The sequence below is a fragment of the Anabrus simplex genome, chromosome 1, assembly GCF_040414725.1.
Source record: "Anabrus simplex isolate iqAnaSimp1 chromosome 1, ASM4041472v1, whole genome shotgun sequence".
NCBI lineage: Eukaryota > Metazoa > Arthropoda > Insecta > Orthoptera > Tettigoniidae > Anabrus > Anabrus simplex.
The window spans coordinates 718,974,818-718,992,882 of record NC_090265.1 but is presented as its reverse complement, the minus strand read 5'-3'; the positions used below and the strand labels follow the sequence as shown (position 1 = coordinate 718,992,882).

The 18,065-nt window shown below is 38.6% G+C and overlaps 1 protein-coding gene across 1 annotated transcript in view; it reads right to left on the bottom strand.

The window, feature by feature from the left end:
• Positions 1 to 15,968: 15,968 nt before the first annotated feature.
• The window catches only part of Mnat9 (microtubule-associated Nat9), a 62,890-nt gene continuing 60,793 nt past the window's right edge, over positions 15,969 to 18,065 (bottom strand). The window contains exon 7 of the mRNA XM_067136054.2: positions 15,969 to 16,187. Within this exon, the coding sequence (XP_066992155.2) occupies positions 16,095 to 16,187 (93 nt within the window). The 3' untranslated portion in view covers positions 15,969 to 16,094. The remainder of the gene's footprint in view (positions 16,188 to 18,065) is intronic.

Sequence of the window (18,065 nt, the reverse complement as noted above, 5' to 3'; positions counted from 1 at the left end):
TAGGATTGCAATTATCTTACTCATTTTAAATAAGCGAGGTAGATTACCTGTTCTAAGAATGTAGGTTAGAAACCTAGATAACCATAGTTTTGTACTTGCTCCACAATTAATTAGAAACGCAGGATGAATCCCATCAAATCCTGGTGCATTACTAGTTTTTATGTAACTAATATCATATAATTGAATTGAATGCCTCCAAAAGAAATTAAGGCCTTAAATTAGCATGTAATTTTACAACATAAGATTTCATAACTTTTCAGTAGAGCTGTTTAAAAGTTTGGTTACTTTGTGACACAAATAACTACTAAACTATTTGGAAGTTACACTGGTGTTTACATTTTCATGTTCACTGATATTCTGACAGAATTTTTTAAAATAAAAATTACCAAAAATTACGGTCCAATTGTTTCGTGGAGATCTATCTGTCGATGCTAAGTCTCTGAGGTTTTATAACTTGCAGAAGGTCACTGAAGACAACTAATTGCAACACTACTGCTCTTTACGAAAATTATCGCATACCTTAATGATCATTAATCACAACCAGCATAAGACAGGTATATCAGTTATTCATGCTGAAGCCTGCGTTTTGGGCATTATGCCCTTTCACAGTTTGGTCCCGATGTCCTACCTCTCCACAGTAGCTGCAGGTGGGTTGAGACCTCTTCTTTGGGGAGAATTTTCTTGGAGTTGGTGGTTTTCTCTTCTGAGACTTACTTGTTTCTTTAGGCGTTACACTTTTTGAAGAAGATAATGGTGGTGTAATTATTGGCAGAGGAGGAGAAACAGAAGCTGGCTCCGTAAGATTTTCACTTGAGGTGGTTGGTGGCAGTGTTGTTGGAGCAGCGAAAGATGTTACAGCAGGACATAGTACATCTTTCTTATCTTCTGATACAAAGGGTCTAATTTTTTCGTGGAGATACATCTGTCTATCAATGCTAAGTCTTTGAGGTTTGAAGGTCACTGAAATCAGGCAGTGGATCTTCTGGAAGGGTGGTGAGGGGTACTTTGTGAGAAACTATGGATTTCTTTGTCAACACTACACCAGGGTGCTCTTTCATATACACAAAGTGATGTATCTGGGCTATTTGTGGAATGTTTTTTCATTCCAGCACGGAACTTGTTTTGCCAGTCATAAGTAGGAATTGTTACATTTCCGGATTCTGTGTCAACAGCGACAGGAATAACAGAGGTAGAAACCTGACAACTTTTACGGGTGACATTAATTACATCATACCAATATAAATGGTCCAATATTGGACATTATAAATTTTCCAGCTAACTCATTCCTGGTTGCGAGTGTTTCGCCCTCGTGTGCTAGGTTGGGCTCATCAGTTGGTACCTACCACACCTACCAAGACGCTGGCTAGTGCATACTGTAGAGGCCACTGTGTAGGCTACTTGGAGCCACCGGCAGTGCCAATGCACTATGAGAGACTTTGTCTCTCTACCAAAAATAGATGCCTGCTTGGCTATCAGATGATATAGATGTTGATTCCCATAGATAACTGAAATATTTGTCCCGAATGAATTTTTGGTAAGAGACAAATTCTCTCATAGTGCATTGGCTCCAAGTAGCCTACGCAGTGGCCTCCACGGTATGCTCTAGCCAGCGTCTTGGTAGGTGTGGTAGGTACCAACTGATGAGCCCAACCTAGCACACGAGGGTGAAATGCTGGCAACCAGGAATGAGTTAGCTGGAAAATTTATAATGTCCAATATTGGACCATTTATATTGGTATTATAAATTTACTCATTTGGGACAAATATTTCAGATTCCCTATGGCAATCAACATCTATATCATTAATTTACATCTTCAATAACTTCACCTTCATTTTTCCGGAATGCTGTCTTGAAACTACCAAAATACAAATCAGGTTGAAATTTTGTGTGTCCCACTGGCAAAAATGAAATTTTACCACTGCTGTTCTTCCCTGTCATAACTCTCCACATGAGGTATCTCATTAAGAAGTAGTTTTTATTTTACCCAACACAGTTATCAGCATGGAATTCTAAATGCTACTCACCTAATGAAAAATTTTCCAACAAGTGATGTACAAGAGATAAGACAGTATTTACTCCTTTACCCGCAACACAAGCTTCTGGATTAATGTACAAAACAAATTTGTAAAGTGGTTCACACGCTACATCAAAGAGACCCGCTTTGTAGCCTGTAAGAAAGAAAATCGATCCAACTTTTTGCGTATCATATGATAAGTGCACCTGTTGGGCAAAATCAAAACTATAATGCATTGTGCCTTTGTATGTGTTACAGCTATGTGGCCCAAGAGACAAAGGTGTTCCCAGTTGTCTAATTCCTTGTCTACAATTCTCTATGGGTTTTTTTTATAAGCAGTCCACTCTGCTTGGACGTGATTAGGATGGTGTATAGCCTTCTCCATCAGACTTCTTTTTTCCTCCTCATCCATAATTGACAGTTACCCTGTTACAGTTTGATGGCTTTGACAAGTCATACAAAGATAAGTCTTGGGTTTCGACCAAGACGAGAGTGTTACAGGAATTCTCTCTATTGATTTACAACTGTCAGAGTATAATGTATGAACGTACTTCTTAGGCATGCAGGTTGGGAGAAGCATGAGACCACTTTTTCGTTTTGTATGGATCCGGCCTGGCATGACAAGTGCATTTTGTTCACGGAAATGATTCATCAAATTCACTGCATGTTTACAATCATCAAAAGGAATAGATTTTATCTGAGAAGTCTTTAATACTTTTCGGTGAATTTTAGGCTGCACCCCTTCTTTCTTGAATTGTTCCTTTAAGCCTCTTACAGCCACAAGCGAATACAAATCGAAAAAATGACTGACACACCTCCCACCCTCTGAAGTGATAAATTGTGTAAGTTTCTTTCCTGTCATAATTTTTTCTCTTATTAGCTGTCGTCATTGGCTGGTTTTGTACTAATGCACTCATCGCACCCATCATTGATATGTGATGGTGATTGACATGTTCACCACAATTGTAATCCAGTTCCTGGCATTCTATTTGTGAGGAATGAATGAAGCTTCATTAATACGTGGTGGTGATTGACATGTTCACCAGAATTGTAATCCAGTTCCTGACATTCTATTCTTGAAGAATGAATGAAGGTGATATAGCTGTTGATTCCCGTAGGAAACGTGAAATATTTATCCTGAATGAGTAAATTTATAATACCAATATAATGGTCCGTTATTGGACATTATAAATTTTCCAGCTAACTCATTCTTGGTTGCTTGCGTTTTGCCCCTGTGTGCTAAGTTGGGCTCATCAGTTGGTACTTAGCACACCCACCAAGGCGCATGGCTAGTGCATACTGTGGAGGCCACTGCATAGGCTACTTGAAGCCACCAGCAGTGCCAATGCACTATGAGAGACTTCGTCTCATTTCCAAAAATTGATTCGTGCCTGGCCATCAGATGATATAGATGTTGATTCCCATAAATGCAGGCAACCAAGAATGAGTTAGATGGAAAATTTATAATGTCCAATAATGGACAATTATATTGGTATTGAGAATGAATGAAGCTTTTGGGAAAAAAAATAGTGCAATTTCTTGTACAGCCACAACCCTTATTTATAAATTCTTTAACCTCCTCCGTATATTTGGAGGCTGTTTGAACTTTGGGAACATCATGTAGAACACTTACGTCCGCATCAAACAGCGTCCTCCTGCAACTCATCTGTTGTGAAAATTTCAAAAGGTTCACTTTCCTCAAAATCACTATCCTCAACAGAATTTTCACCTTCAAACTCGAGGGGTGCACTGAAGTAATCCGAAATAACATTCGATAGATCCGGCGGCAAGTCAGTGTCTGTATATTGTTTTGAAGCTTTCACAATAACATCTGCTGCATCACTAGGCCCTGACATAGTGAGAATTATTACTCATTATTTTGGAACCTAGTCTAATTTAAAACGTTTTAATAAACTTAAATACACAACTATATGAATAATAAGGAGAACACCACATTTCTCCACGCTATGAAGTACACTGAAAGACTGCATCAGTATCGGAAGTGTTTGGAGCAGAGAGGATGTTTATGAAACCTTTTACCTTTATTAAAAGTGCCCAGCTAGGGTTTATTTATCATAAGATAAGATATCCGAGTCATCTTATCTTATGCTTGCACAGCTATGAGCGCAAGCGTGTGGACCCTCGCTTACGATGCAAAAAGTGGTCCCTTTTCTTGGTATTAAATAAACCTCGTGTTTCAGCAGTGATTATTGTCAGAGGGCTTTTATATTCACGCAGTGAGTAGATGACGGTCTAAGCAATACATAGGTATCTAAAATGAAAATTCCACATTTTCTCCCTTCATTTTTTTTTTTTTTTTTTTTTTTTGTGAACTGTTGACTAAGAAGTGGTCCCTTTTCTTGTGCACACACACTTATGATGCTAAGTTATGGTGTTGCTCAATTTTTAGTTATTTTGTAATATTGCAAAATTCTATTGAGTTCCGTTCTGTTTTTTGGCCAAAAATACATAATGTTTTCTAAGAAATGTTTGACTGAATTGTGACAATTTTTAAGTTGGATTGCAAGAGACTATCCTCATTTTTTCCGTATTGAAAGTACATTAATACATTTAATGTATTTAATATATTGAATAGGTGGAAATCAAAGTTTTATTGTTCTCCTTTTGTAAGTTGGACTCTATCTGTAGTTTATGATGGGTCTTATCGGTATGTTTTTTTTTATGAATTTTCGAATATGCTTTCGCGGTTGGTAATTTAGGGTTCATTATGATGAGTTTTGCGGTTTAGCTTTCATTGAGAAGAAAGTGAGTGTTTTTCAATAAAACCTTAAAGGTTTTTTTTTTTTTTTGGATGTTGGTAGTTGGGTCTTTATGTTTAATTTGGAAGGTATTATCTAGGAAACATCGTTTAGTTTTTGCTATGTATTCATTTTTGTCAATAATAACAGTGGTATCGCCTTTATCTGCTTTTGTTATTAGTAAGTTGTTCTGCTTGATTTTATCTTTGAGTTTTTATATTTGTGTGTTGTTAATGAAGTTTGCGTTGTTGCTATTGCTGCTTATTCTGTTAATGTATTGTGGTAATCTTTTTTAATTTTGTGTCTGACTTCATCACGTTGTTCGTGAGAAATTTTGATTAGGGCGTTTTCAGTTTCCGTAATAATAGTAGTAATATTCTGGAAGGTTGAAGTATTTCCCCAATTATGTTTGGGTCCCTTACTCAGTATAATGGATTCTGTTTTATCAAAATTTGTATTTGTTCGATTTTTCATGGGTGGTTGAAATGTGTGTTGCTTTCGCTAGGTCTAATGGGAAAGTTACTGTTGGGAACTTTGGTTCTGTAACTGTCTAAGTGCGTTTAATTTCCTATTTAGTGTATTCTGTTTTTGAATGGGCTATGTCTGTTAGTTTTTCTTTGGTCATATGTTGGAAGTTGTCCCAGTTACTATGTGGTAGATCATGAGAAGCTCTTAAATGTGTTTCATATAGTTTGTGTTAAGGTGTTGTTGTTTTTTTCTATAGAGAAACTTTATTTCTTCTCTTAACCAAATTTTGTTTGTCTTTTTCTGTATGTTATGTGACTGGGTGGTGTTTCTGTGTTTGTTGTATTTTTTAAGGAATTCAGGTGTTAAGTAGTTCGATAGACATTCTTTTAGGAAAGTTATGCTTTTAATTACGTTTGTTATTTTGATATTTATAGGCAGTTTGTTTTGCCTGGTTGGCTACAATATCATAATCTATTAGTTTCAAGTCCGTATTGATATTTCCAAATATAAGGATAGGAAGCTTCCACCTAATCAATACTTAGTTTTGTCTTATTAATGTACAGGACTGGTTTTGACCACTCTTCATTGAATTTAGTGATGTTTTAATAATATGTTACATTAACTTTAGAATATATGACAGCTGAGAATGACCTCTAAAAAGGTCGAAACCGGTCTTGTACATTAATAAGAAAAAACAAAGTATTGTTTAGGTGAAAGCTTCCTATCTTTATATTTGTGAATATCAAATATCAATACGAACATGAAATTAATAGATTATGACTTCCTTTCTATATCGGTTGTTGCTCATCACCTAACCTAACCCAAAGAAGATATGACAGCGAAGATTCTGGACGTAATTTATGAATTCCGGACATTAACAACTGTATAAATTAGCGACATATGACTGTCAGAACTGCCTTTTTAATAAATTAAAGACAAGTGACTGTTGAACTTATTACTGCCTTCTGAATGCCAATTTGAATTCCTTCCGAGGGCAATAATAGTGAAAAAACGAGCGTCAAGACACTGCGGTTTTAAAAACAAGGATTAGCAATGGTGCAACAGGTTAATGACAATACCACAGGAAGAGTTTTACCGCAGTTTCATAAAGCCTGATCTTTATCGAGAATGGTGCACCCAGACATTAATATTGCATTTAAATGTGTGTGAAAACTTTTCTGAAAGTTCTTACTTGTAGATACTCTTGCTGTATCAAACTGTGTTACAGTATACTCTTAATAGAGATTTAATGGATATAACTGGCTATCTCTAAAGTCTTTTGACAGATTTTTTTTTTAAAGTACTATATTTACTTTTTTATTATTCTACCTCACGTATTAGACCCCCCATGGCTTGCATGTAAGGACCCCCACTCCAACATAATTCATCAGTAACAGAGTCTTTCATAGCGCTACAATAACAGACCAAAATCTTATTTTGGATGTTATTGAATCGACGACAATGCCATAAAAAATCGAAAAACTCGTAATTGAAAACTATACCAACTCAAATTTGGGCTTGAGGCAATCAGGGAGGAAGGGGAGACCAATGCCATGGCCTTGTGAGAGAGACAAGCGAGAGAATTTGAATGCTTTTTGTATTCACAGAATTTACTTGAATCCATGTTATCACTGGAAGTATACAGGTTGCTCATTTGAGGCATGAAAATTGTATTTGTAGTATTAAAATGGCCTTGTAATAACACTCAACATGGATTAGCTGTGTTTATACTGCTACACAGCTGAAAGCAACGGGAAACTACAACCATAACTAATTCCCGAGGACATGCAGCTCTCTCTGTAAGGGGTAAAATATTCCAGAGGTAAACTAGTCCCCCATTCGGATCTCCAGGTGCGGTCTACACGAGGATGGATCATCATGAAGATGGATACTGACATTTTGCGAGTCGGAGCGTGGAATGTTAGAAGTTTGAATCATTGTGGTAGGTAGAGAATCTGAAAAGGGAGATGGATAGACCAAAGTTAGATGTAGTTGGTATAAGTGAAGTACGCTGGCAGTAAAAACAGGATTTTTGGTCAGGTGACTACAGAATTATCAACACAAAATCAAACAGGGGAAATGCAGGAGTTGGTTCTATAATGAATAAGAAAATAAGGCAGTGTGTAAGGTACTATGACCAGCATAGTGAAAGAATTATTGTTGTCAAGATAGACACCAAACCAATGCCTACCACAATAGTGCAGGTCTATATGCCTACTAGCTCAGCGGATGATGAGGAAATCGAAAGAACATATGAAGAGATAGAAGATATAATACAATATGTAAAAGGTGACGAGAATCTAATTGTGATGGGAGACTGGAAAGCAGTGATAGGCCAAGGAAGAGAAGGTAGTACAGAAGGAGAATTCAGATTGGGACAAAGGAAATAAAGAGGAAGTCGGCTGGTTGAATTCTGCACTGATCATAATTTAGTCCTTGCCAGTACTTAGTTCAAACACCACAAACAACAGTTGTATATGTGGACGAGACCTGGAGACACTGGAAGGTATCAAATAGACTTCATTATGATTAGGCAAGAAACCAGGTGTTGGATTGCAAAACTTTCCCAGGAGCAGATGTGGACTCTGACTACAACTTGTTGGTCATGAAATGCCATCTGAAGTTGAAGAAATTGAAGAAAGGAAGGAATGCAAGGAGATGGGATCTAGACAAGTTGAAAGAAAAGAGTGTGAGAGATTGTTTCAAGGAACACGTTGTACAAGGACTAAATGAAAAGGTTTAAGAAAACAAAATAGAGGAAGAGTTGGATAGTCATGAAAAATGAAATCAGTAGGGCTGCTGAACGAATGTTAGGAAGGAAGAAAATATCAACTAAGAATTAGTGGATAACTCAGGAGATACTAGACCTGATTGATGAACGACGAAAATACAAGAATGCTAAAAATGAAGGGGGCAGGAAAGAATACAGGCGATTAAAGAATGAAGTGGATAGAAAGTGCAAGTTAGCTAAGGAAGAATGGCTGAAGGTGAAGTGCACGGATTTGGAAGGTTGTATGGTCCTAGGAAAGGTAGATGCTGCATACAAGCAAATCAAGGAAACCTTTGGAGAAAGGAAATCTAGGTGTATGAATATTAAGAGCTCAGATGGAAAGCCACTTCTAGGGAAAGAAGACAAAGCAGAAAGATGGCAGGAACATATCCAACAGTTGTATCAAGGTAAAAATGTAGATGATTTGGTTCTGGAACAAGAAGAGGTTGTTGATGCTGATGAAATGGGAGACCCAATTTTGAGGTCAGAGTTTGACAGAACTGTGAGAGACCTAAATAGGAACAAGGCACCTGGAATTGATGACATTCCCTCTGAATTACTGATTGCTTTAGGAGAAACCAGCATGGCAAGGTTATTCCATTTAGTGTGTAAGATGTATGAGACATGAGAAGTACCATCCGATTTTCGGCAGAATGTTGTTATACCTATTCCCAAGAAAGCCGGTGCTGACAAGTGTGAAAACTACCACACCATTAGTTTAGTATCTCATGCCTGCAAAATTTTAACATGTATTATTTACAGAAGAATGGAAAGACAAGTTGATGCTGAGTTGGGAGAAGATCAATTTGGCTCCAGAAGAAATGTAGGAACATGTGAAGCAATCCTGACTTTACTTCTGATCTTAGAGGATTGTATTAAGAAGGACAAGCCCACGTATATGGCGTTCGTAGATCTAGAAAAGGCATTCGATAATGGTGATTGGAGGAAGCTATAAGATTCTGAAGGTGATTGGGATCAGATACCGAGAACGAAGAATTATCTACAATCTGTATTAAAAATCGGTCTGCAGTGATAAGAATCGAGGACTTTGAAGAAGCAGCAATCCAGGAAGGAGTGGGGCAAGGCTGCAGTTTGTCCCCCCTCCTTTTCAATGTTTACACAGAACAGGCAGTAAAGGAAATCAAAGAGGAATTTGGAAAGGGAATCTCAATCCATGGAGAAGAAATCAAAACCTTGAGATTTGCCGATGATATTGTTATTTTATCTGAGACTGCAGAAGATCTCGAAGTTGCTGAATGGTATGGACGAGTCTTGGGTAAGGAGTACAGGATGAAAATAAGTAAGTCCAAAACAAAAGTTATGGAGTGCAGTCAAACGTAGGCAGGCGATGCAGGAATGTAATTAGATTAGGAAATGAAGACTTAAAGGAAGTAGATGAATATAGCTTGGGTAGTAAAATAACTAACGATGGCAGAAGTAAGGAGGACATAAAATGCGGACTAATACAAGAAAGGAAGAGCTTTCTTAAGGAAAGAAATTTGCTCACTTCAAACATTGATATAGGAATTAGATATTTCTGAAGACTTTCATGTGGGGCGTGGCATTGTGTGGAAGTTAAGCATGCACGATAACTAGCGCAGAAAGAAAGAGAATACAAGTTTTTGGAATGTGGTGTTACAGAAGAATGCTGTTTGACGAGAAGAAGAGATGAATGATAGGACACATCTTAAGACACCCAGGACTTGTTCAGTTGTTTTTTGAAGGAAGTGTAGGCGGTAAGAACGGTAGGGGTAGACTAAGGTATGAATATGACAAGCAGATTAGAACAGATGTAGGATGCATTAGTTATGTAGAAATGTAAAGGTTAGCAGTGGATAGGGTGGCATGGAGGGCTGCATCAAACCAATATATGGACTGATGACTCAAACAACAACAACAACCGTATTTAAATAGCAATAATGCATTTTCTACCAAAAATTGGATCAACACTGGCCAAGTTGAAAAATATTGTTTATTGGGAACAAAAATTCTGAATTATTCTCAAACATAAACTAAATTACAGTCTCAACCATTTGTAAAGAAATTGGAAAGGAATAAATGAGTGTCAGATCAAGTTTTACATTGTCTCTGTTCTCACAAAACGACTGGAAGCCATGCAGCCTAACAACATGTGAACTGCTGAATGTAGAAAGGGAGTAGGTCCACTATTCACAGAACTTGTTTTTTTTTTTTTTTTTTAACTGGAAATTGCATCTTTAAACCAGCCGCTTTATTTTCTACTGATAGGGAATATCTTCCATAAGTAGAAGTGTGTATGAAATAATCACGAGGAATATGCATTTGATGCTTGCAGAGAACATGTCCTGAACATGTTTCCTTCCTGCAGAAAATAGTTTTGTACAGTGGTAGACCTGATATTTCTATAGGTGCTTGTGGGGAAACAGAATGATGTTTATTATTAGTGTGAGCAAAATAGATGCTTCATCTGATGATGGAAAGTGTAGGTCTCCAGAGAGAAAGAGAATAAAAGATGTAAGGACATCTCTGTAGTTCCCAATATTCTCACTCAATATGTCGAGTTGCCCTTGTACTTCCTCTCTGTTTGTTCCCCAAGCCACATCGTCATCTGCAAACAGTATTACCTTCATCATCATCATCTGGGTATTCTTCCAGTGGGCCGGGTAGGACTTTTGTGAACTATATTCCTCCATCGGTTCCTGTCATTATAGAGTTCCTCTCCTTTCACATCCTGTAGTCTTGTTCCTTTCTCGATAAGCTCTGCATTTATTTGGTCCAGCCATCTTCTTCTGGGACGTGGCAGTGATTATTTTTCTAAGAGGAAGTACAACTAGGCAACCATCCTCTATATAACACTAATCAGAGAGAAAAAAGGGGAGGGATCCGACACTTCGGAAAATTAAGGTATCGGCCAAAGAAAGGCAAGAGCCGCGAAGGGCATGAAAATTAAAGCCCTCGCAAACCTAATAGCGTCGGGGTCAGAAAAGAACAAAAGTTGACCAAGGAAGGTCGGATAGGAAGATGAAAGTGAGGAGCCTGGCACAAGTAAGTGGAAGCAATGCCAGGACTCAGCTAAGGGCCCCATGGTCGCCAACCCACAGTCCAAAGTTCAGAGCCCCTGGGGCCCCTTTCACGTAGGTGGTTTGAAAAGTTCTCGGAATGTACTAGAATTAAGTATCTTACCTCGGTGGAACTGCTTTTATTTTTCAACATAGTCTCCCTGTAGACTAATGTATTTGGTCCAGCAATGTTCCAATGCCTTGATCCCATCTCGAAAATGAGATTCCTCCAGGCCTGAAAAATACCTCTCCAATTCGGCTGTCAATTCTTCCCTTGTAGAAAATCTCCGTCCACCGAGGAAAATTTTCAGCTTGGGGAATAGATGACAGTCTGATGGTGCCAAATCAGGTGAATAAGGTGGATGTGGCAACAATTCGTACCTCAGTTCATTAAGTTTTGCCATGGTAATAACACTTGTGTGCGACGGAGCATTGTCTTGATGAAAGATGACCTTTTTCCTTGCCAAACCAGGCCTTGTTTCGCATATATTTTCCTGTAGTTGGTCTAGGAGGTTTGCATAGTATTGCCCCGTAATTGTTTGGCCAGTAAGAAGATAATCTATCAGCAGAATGCCTTTTGCATTCCAGAAAACTGAGGCCATGAACTTTCTGGCCGAACGCACTGCCTTTGCTTTCTTTGGTGGTGGTGAATCAGCATGTTTCCACTGCTTTGACTGCTGTTTTGTCTCTGGGGTATAGTAGTAGACCCAAGTTTCATCTGTAGTCACAAACTGGCGCAAAAAATCTTGTTGGTTGCACTGAAAACGGGCCAGACTTTGTTCAGACATTTCCAATCTGGTGCGTTTATTGTCCAATGTCAAGAACCGCGGCACCCATCTTGCGGATAATTTTTTCATACCCAATTCTTTGGTTAAAATATAATATACCCGTTCAGAAGACATCCCTACAGCTTCAGCAATCTCCCGCACTTTCAGTCGATGATCCTCCATGACCATTTTATGCACTTTTGCGATAAATTCTGGGGTCGTAACACTTTTTGGCCGTCCACTACGTGGATCATCATCCAAGCTCTCCCGACCAAATTTAAACTCGCTGGTCCACTTGGCAACAGTTGAAAATGAAGGAGCACAGTCCCCCAGTTTGTTCTGAAAGTCGGCATGAATCTCCCTTGCTTTCATACCTTTCTTTACAAAGTATTTAATCACTGCTCGAATCTTAGTTTTTTACATTGTCACAAATCACTATGCGGGAACAACAACAAAGAGTCGTCACTACCACACTCCTGCAGCTAGAGCACTGACACGCCACGTGTTCACTCACAAAGGATGTGTGATTATTGCGCGGGAACCTCGTTGCTCTAGCACTGACATCTAGCGGTGATTCCGAGAACTTTTCAAACCGACCTCATAGTTGCCTCTTACAACAGGCAGGGGATACCGTGGGTCTATTCTACCGCCCCCACCCACAGGGGGTTCTTCTGGGACGTCCAACAGGTCTCCTTTAGCTCCCTGTCCCTACATTTTACGTTTGCCTCCTTCTCAATTTTGTCCATAACTACAGCAGAACCACATTAATCTGGATCCCATAAGACTGGATTTTGCTTAATCCGAATAGCCATTTAATAATAATATATAAGTGCAACTATATTATAAGCTGAGTATTACGAACATTTGAGGGATCTGGGCGAGTTAATTATTAAAGAAATGAATGTCAAAAGAAGACAACAAAAGATCAGCAGATTCTTCAAAGCAGTAAGCGTGTCAAGTGTGGTCAATGAAGGTGTGCCTTGATTGCCGTGTTCTAATTCTGTACTGCACTAGTTATTCTGTATTTTGTAGGGCCTAATACAGTATTGTATTGCATTATATTTAGTATACTTAAAATCCACAGCCTATTTCCAGTCATTCGACCGGGTCAGGAATGGAATGAATGAAGCCCCCATCTAAGGGTGAAGATAGGAAGTGTGCTGGCTGCCAAAGCCTGTTGCACTCTTCTGGGGCAACGATTAATGAGTGATAAATCAAATGATATTGGAGAGTGTTGCTGGAATGAAAGATGACAGGGAAAAGGGGAATACTCGGAGAAAAACCTGTCCTGCCTCTGCTTTGTCCAGCACAAATCTCACGTGGAAGGACCGGGATTTGAACCACGGTATCTAGCCGTGAGAGGCCGCCTGGTGCCACCTGAGCCACGGAGGCTTAGTATACTTAATATCCTTTGTATTTATTAAATATAAAATACTGTACTGTACAAGTTCTTTTTTACTGAACAGAGTGTTTAAATATGTACCTTGGCTCATTTCATAAGTTATTTTGTTTAATCCAGACTTTCATTAATTCGGACAACCTAGAGCCTCAGTTAGTCTGGATTAATGAGGTTCTACTGAATTATGAATAACAGTGGTGACAGCAAACTTCCTTATCATAGTGAAGTTTCATTCCAAAACCACTTTGTCCTCCCTGTCTTTGTCTGGAAGCTGCTACATACAACTTTTGAACATTGCTTGCACATATTCTATCATGTGTTTGTGTTTACATTACTTTCCATACCTTTCCTCTGAGTAGTGGTGGTGGTGGTGGTGATTATTGTTTTAAGAGGAAGTACAACTGGGCAACCATCCTCTCTATAACACTAATCAGAGAGAAAAAATGGAAGGGGTCCAACACTTCGAAAAATGAAGGTGAAGGCCAAAGGAAGCCAAGGGCCACGAAGGGCATGAAGGTGAAAGACTCCCTAGGCCTCCATACGTAATACCGTCGGGGTCTGAAAAGAACAAGAGTTGACCAAGGTAGGTCAGATAGGATAGATGAAAGTTTGGAGCCTGGCAAAAGTAAGTGGAAGCAATGTCAGGACTCAGCTGAGGGGCCCTGTGGTCGCCAACCCACGCTTCAAATTTCAGAGCCCCTGAGGCCCCTTTTAGTCGCCTCTTACGACAGGCAGTGTGTTATTCTACCACCCCCACCCACAGGGACAATTAGCAGACACTTGTTACACAGGAGATCACATGAATTTTCAGTCTGTGAGTTCAAAAACAAATGTTTAAGGGGGAGGCTTAGTTTTTGAGTTATTTATATTTTTATAGAAAATTTCCATGCAACATGAAAAAAACACCTTGTGTCACATTTTTTTGTTTTTCAAGCTGAAATTTACAGAACTAGTCCTAAGCACTCCTAGAATTAATTGATACTATGCATTTTTGTTGTTAGACAAGGTATGTGGGAGATACAAATTTTCAAACTTCTCTGACTTGGAAAATTTGAAAAAATATATTTTGTTGCAAATTTAAAGGGAAAAATATGGTAGTAATATTCATTTGACCCTAAAATGCATTAGTATCATTTAACCCTTAAGTATACTGGAAGATTTCCTGAAAGTTTCACTTGACTTCAATAAGAACTTTGTCGCAAGGAGCCTTTTATATGGGAAAAAGTGCTGAAAAATATAAATGTGAGAAAACAGCAGTTGAAATTTCAGCCAAACATACTTTAAAACTGCCCCGAACTATATGTTTCTCCTTCAAACATCCTTTCTCTCTCTTCCTCTGATATTTTCCTCCATTTCACCAACTTCCTTTCTTGCTTTTGTGTAGAACTGTCCCTTTTCTTGCTATTGGTGTGCCGTCTGTGGTCCCGTTGCTCACTGATGGTCAATGCTGATAAGGTAGTAGGTTCATCCCTCATGCTGGTCACAACTTGGAGGGCCTTTACACACCCCATATTGAACTCCATCACAGATTTAATTACTGCTAGCTCCAGTTTACTTTTGGAAACAAATTTCTCTTTAGGGCAGTTGTTTCGTAGACGCACAATGTCACACCAAATCCTTAGCCTATCGTCGTTAGAGAAGTGGGCGTGGACTCGCTCTTCCAGTGCTCAGCACCTCCATTTTAAAATGGCGCTCAGAACTTCAAAAATGGTGGTATGGCGAAAGTAATAACATTTTTTGGAAGAGGAAGGACTGTAGAATTTTTAAAGCCCAAAACTGAAAAAATCCGTTTTTGTGATGAAAATTGGCCAAATTCCAGTAAAGCTGAAAACTTACAAATCATTGCCATAAAATCAGGAAATTTGGAAAGAATGAACTGAAACTCTGGTTTGAAAAATATCTGCCAATACTGGAACCTATACTGATCTTCTTGTAATGCTGGACATACTATTTCATCAATACATAATTGCCCACCTGGTGGCCTGCATCATTAAGGCATCAAGTCTGACACCATGGTTAGATGGCGGGGCGGGAGAGGTTATTTATTTATTGTATCAGAAGCACTAATATATACATATAAATACAAACTGTACAACCAAACAGCAAATATGTAACAATAACAGCCGGGTGAGTGGCTCAGACGGTTGAGGTGCTGGCCTTCTGACCCCAACTTTGCAGGTTCAATCCTGCTTCAGTCCGGTGGTATTTAAAGGGGCTCAAATACATCAGCCTTGTGTCGGTAGATTTACTGGCATGTGAAAGAACTGCAGGGCAAAATTCCAGTACCTTGGCATCTCCAAAAACCATAAAAGTATTAGTGTTATGTAAAGCAAATAACATTATTATTATTATTAACAATAATAATCATAACAAAAAATGAAGGAAAAAAAGGTCCAAATATGATAGATTTGGACTCTATAGGTGACTTCCTGTTGAGCACGGTGCTTGGAAAAGTAGAAGCTGCGTTGGCAGAAGAACAAACTTGTATGGTTGCCGACCAATAGTTAGCCACTTTCAGGGACTTTTGCATTGGAGAAAATGAAGCGTTGTCTGTGGAGAACCACAATCACATAACGGCGATTCTATGTGAAAAGCCCACTTCAACAGGTCAGATTTTCATCTTGTAACACCTGAGCGCAATCTATTGAGAGAGCAGGAGAGGTGGAAGTATACAATATCTAATCAATAGATCGCGTGCCAAAAGCCTGGATTCAATTCCAAATCTCTCCTCAGTGCTCTTGCAGAGTGATGCTGTTGATGGTGATTCGTCCATTTGATGGGGACGTTAAAAGCGTTGAGCAGATCCCTTGGTGCTATTTGACAGGGGGAGGCTACGTGCCAACACCGGCTTTCACCCTCTCCCTACCTCATATCATCCTCATCCCACATCCAGACATGCAGGTTTCCCCATAGTGTCAAATAGAAAAATCTGCGCCAGGTGAGCTGAACATGTCCTCGGACAATCCCGGCACTGAAAGCCATACAAAAAATAAATGACTAACAAATTCTAATGATGATATGTCACACACGCACTATACCTTTACATTTATTATCTTATGTAGAAATAATTGCCAGATATAATATTTATACAAAAAACATGAAAAAGAGGAACTGGAAAAGAATGGAAAATATTTAGGAAAATGTTAGGACCCCAAAAGATTAAAGATATTTGGATGAAGAGAAAAAGTGAAGAATTGTACTGCAATGTAGAGAAAATTATGGATACAATTAAAAGACGAAGACCACAATTTTATGGTCGCCTTCACAGAGTGAACGATGACAGGCTGACTAAGAAAATTTTTGATTACATCTCCAAATTAAAACACACCACCGGTTGGCTGGAAGAGATGTAATGGGATGTACAAAGATTAAAGATCACCGATGGCGTCTTCTGGCGACAGATCACTTCTGTGGATTTTTCACTTTTGCAAATTCAACATCAACCTCGGAGAGTGTTATCGGAGGAGCAGAGGCAGGCGACTTATGAAGAATTTTTGGGAAAAAAAATAAAAATACTGTTCTAATCGATTTTTTTAAATCCTTGCATTATGAACATCAATATTCTGACGTTCATTCAATACAGTACATCTGTTTTGTTACAACAGATATTTGACATTTCAACATGTGTGCATGATACTGTGTGACCAAAACCTAAAACAAACAACTCTAGCAGGGTTTGACCCCGGGATTTTTCCCTTTCTATAGTACATTCCATGTTAAGGAAATAGTATTGCTCTTATGACAACAGAGTTGCCATATTGAATGGCTCCACTCAACACTATCACAGAAAAACGGCGGTACATAAATTTGTGAAATTTAGTACTTACGTTCAAGATAAAAAGCAGAAGAAACTAAGCTGCAAATTATTTTTATGAACTAAACAGGACGGGGTGTTTAGGGGGACTATTTTTGGTTCGTACAGAATCAGAGCTAAATTATGGCACATAAAAAAAGAAACTCAGCATGAAGTGTAAAGCAAATTGAGGAGAAAATAGATTTTTTTTTTTTTTTTTTTTTTATGGAATCGAGGGGTGAGGGTTGTATTTAATTGCATTTAATAAATTTTCCTTGGCAATGCAGGATACTACTGTGCCATCGTATCGCTCACACAAACAATAGTAAAAATTACATGCAGTCATAAAAAAGGGGTTGTAAAATTAAAATGCTCTTAAGAAAGAACAGCTAAATAACAAAACCAAGCACAGTTATGCCATGATGTACCGCTGCACACCACAACACCAAAATCTTCAGTAACAACTTCAGTATAGTACGAAAATAATAGAACACACACAAATACTGTACAATATTCAGCCAACCATCACTCAACACAAGACAAGTACACACTAATTTAAAGCCTAAAAACACACACGCAACAAATAAATACTGTAGATAACTTCACTACAGAAGTGAACTGCCGGCTGTTCAGAGAGTGAGGGACTGCACGATGCTTGTACCAGAGCTACACTGGAGAAGGAAAATGAAGAAAGGCAATGAAGCGATGGCTGTTCCTCTCATTGTGCTTCCTCCCTAAGAATATATTTATGAAAAAGAAAATGTTATGTAGTCACAGGCAAAAATATCTCATCCTTTTTGTCTGTCTTTCATAATACATTACAAAATACAGTATAATATCCCTTAATCACGAGGAATTATGTGTGTCTTGGAGGGGGTGTGTTCACTCCTTGTAGGTCCCTAACAGCGATACTGTTTTCTTAACATGGAATGAGCTATAGTTCCATGTCTTAACCACTCGACCGCTGCACATGATGTTTAGCCTTGTGCGTAGAGCATTGTGGTCGCTGACTGTATGACGTACTGGTACCTTTATTCTTTGCTCACTATGGGGTAA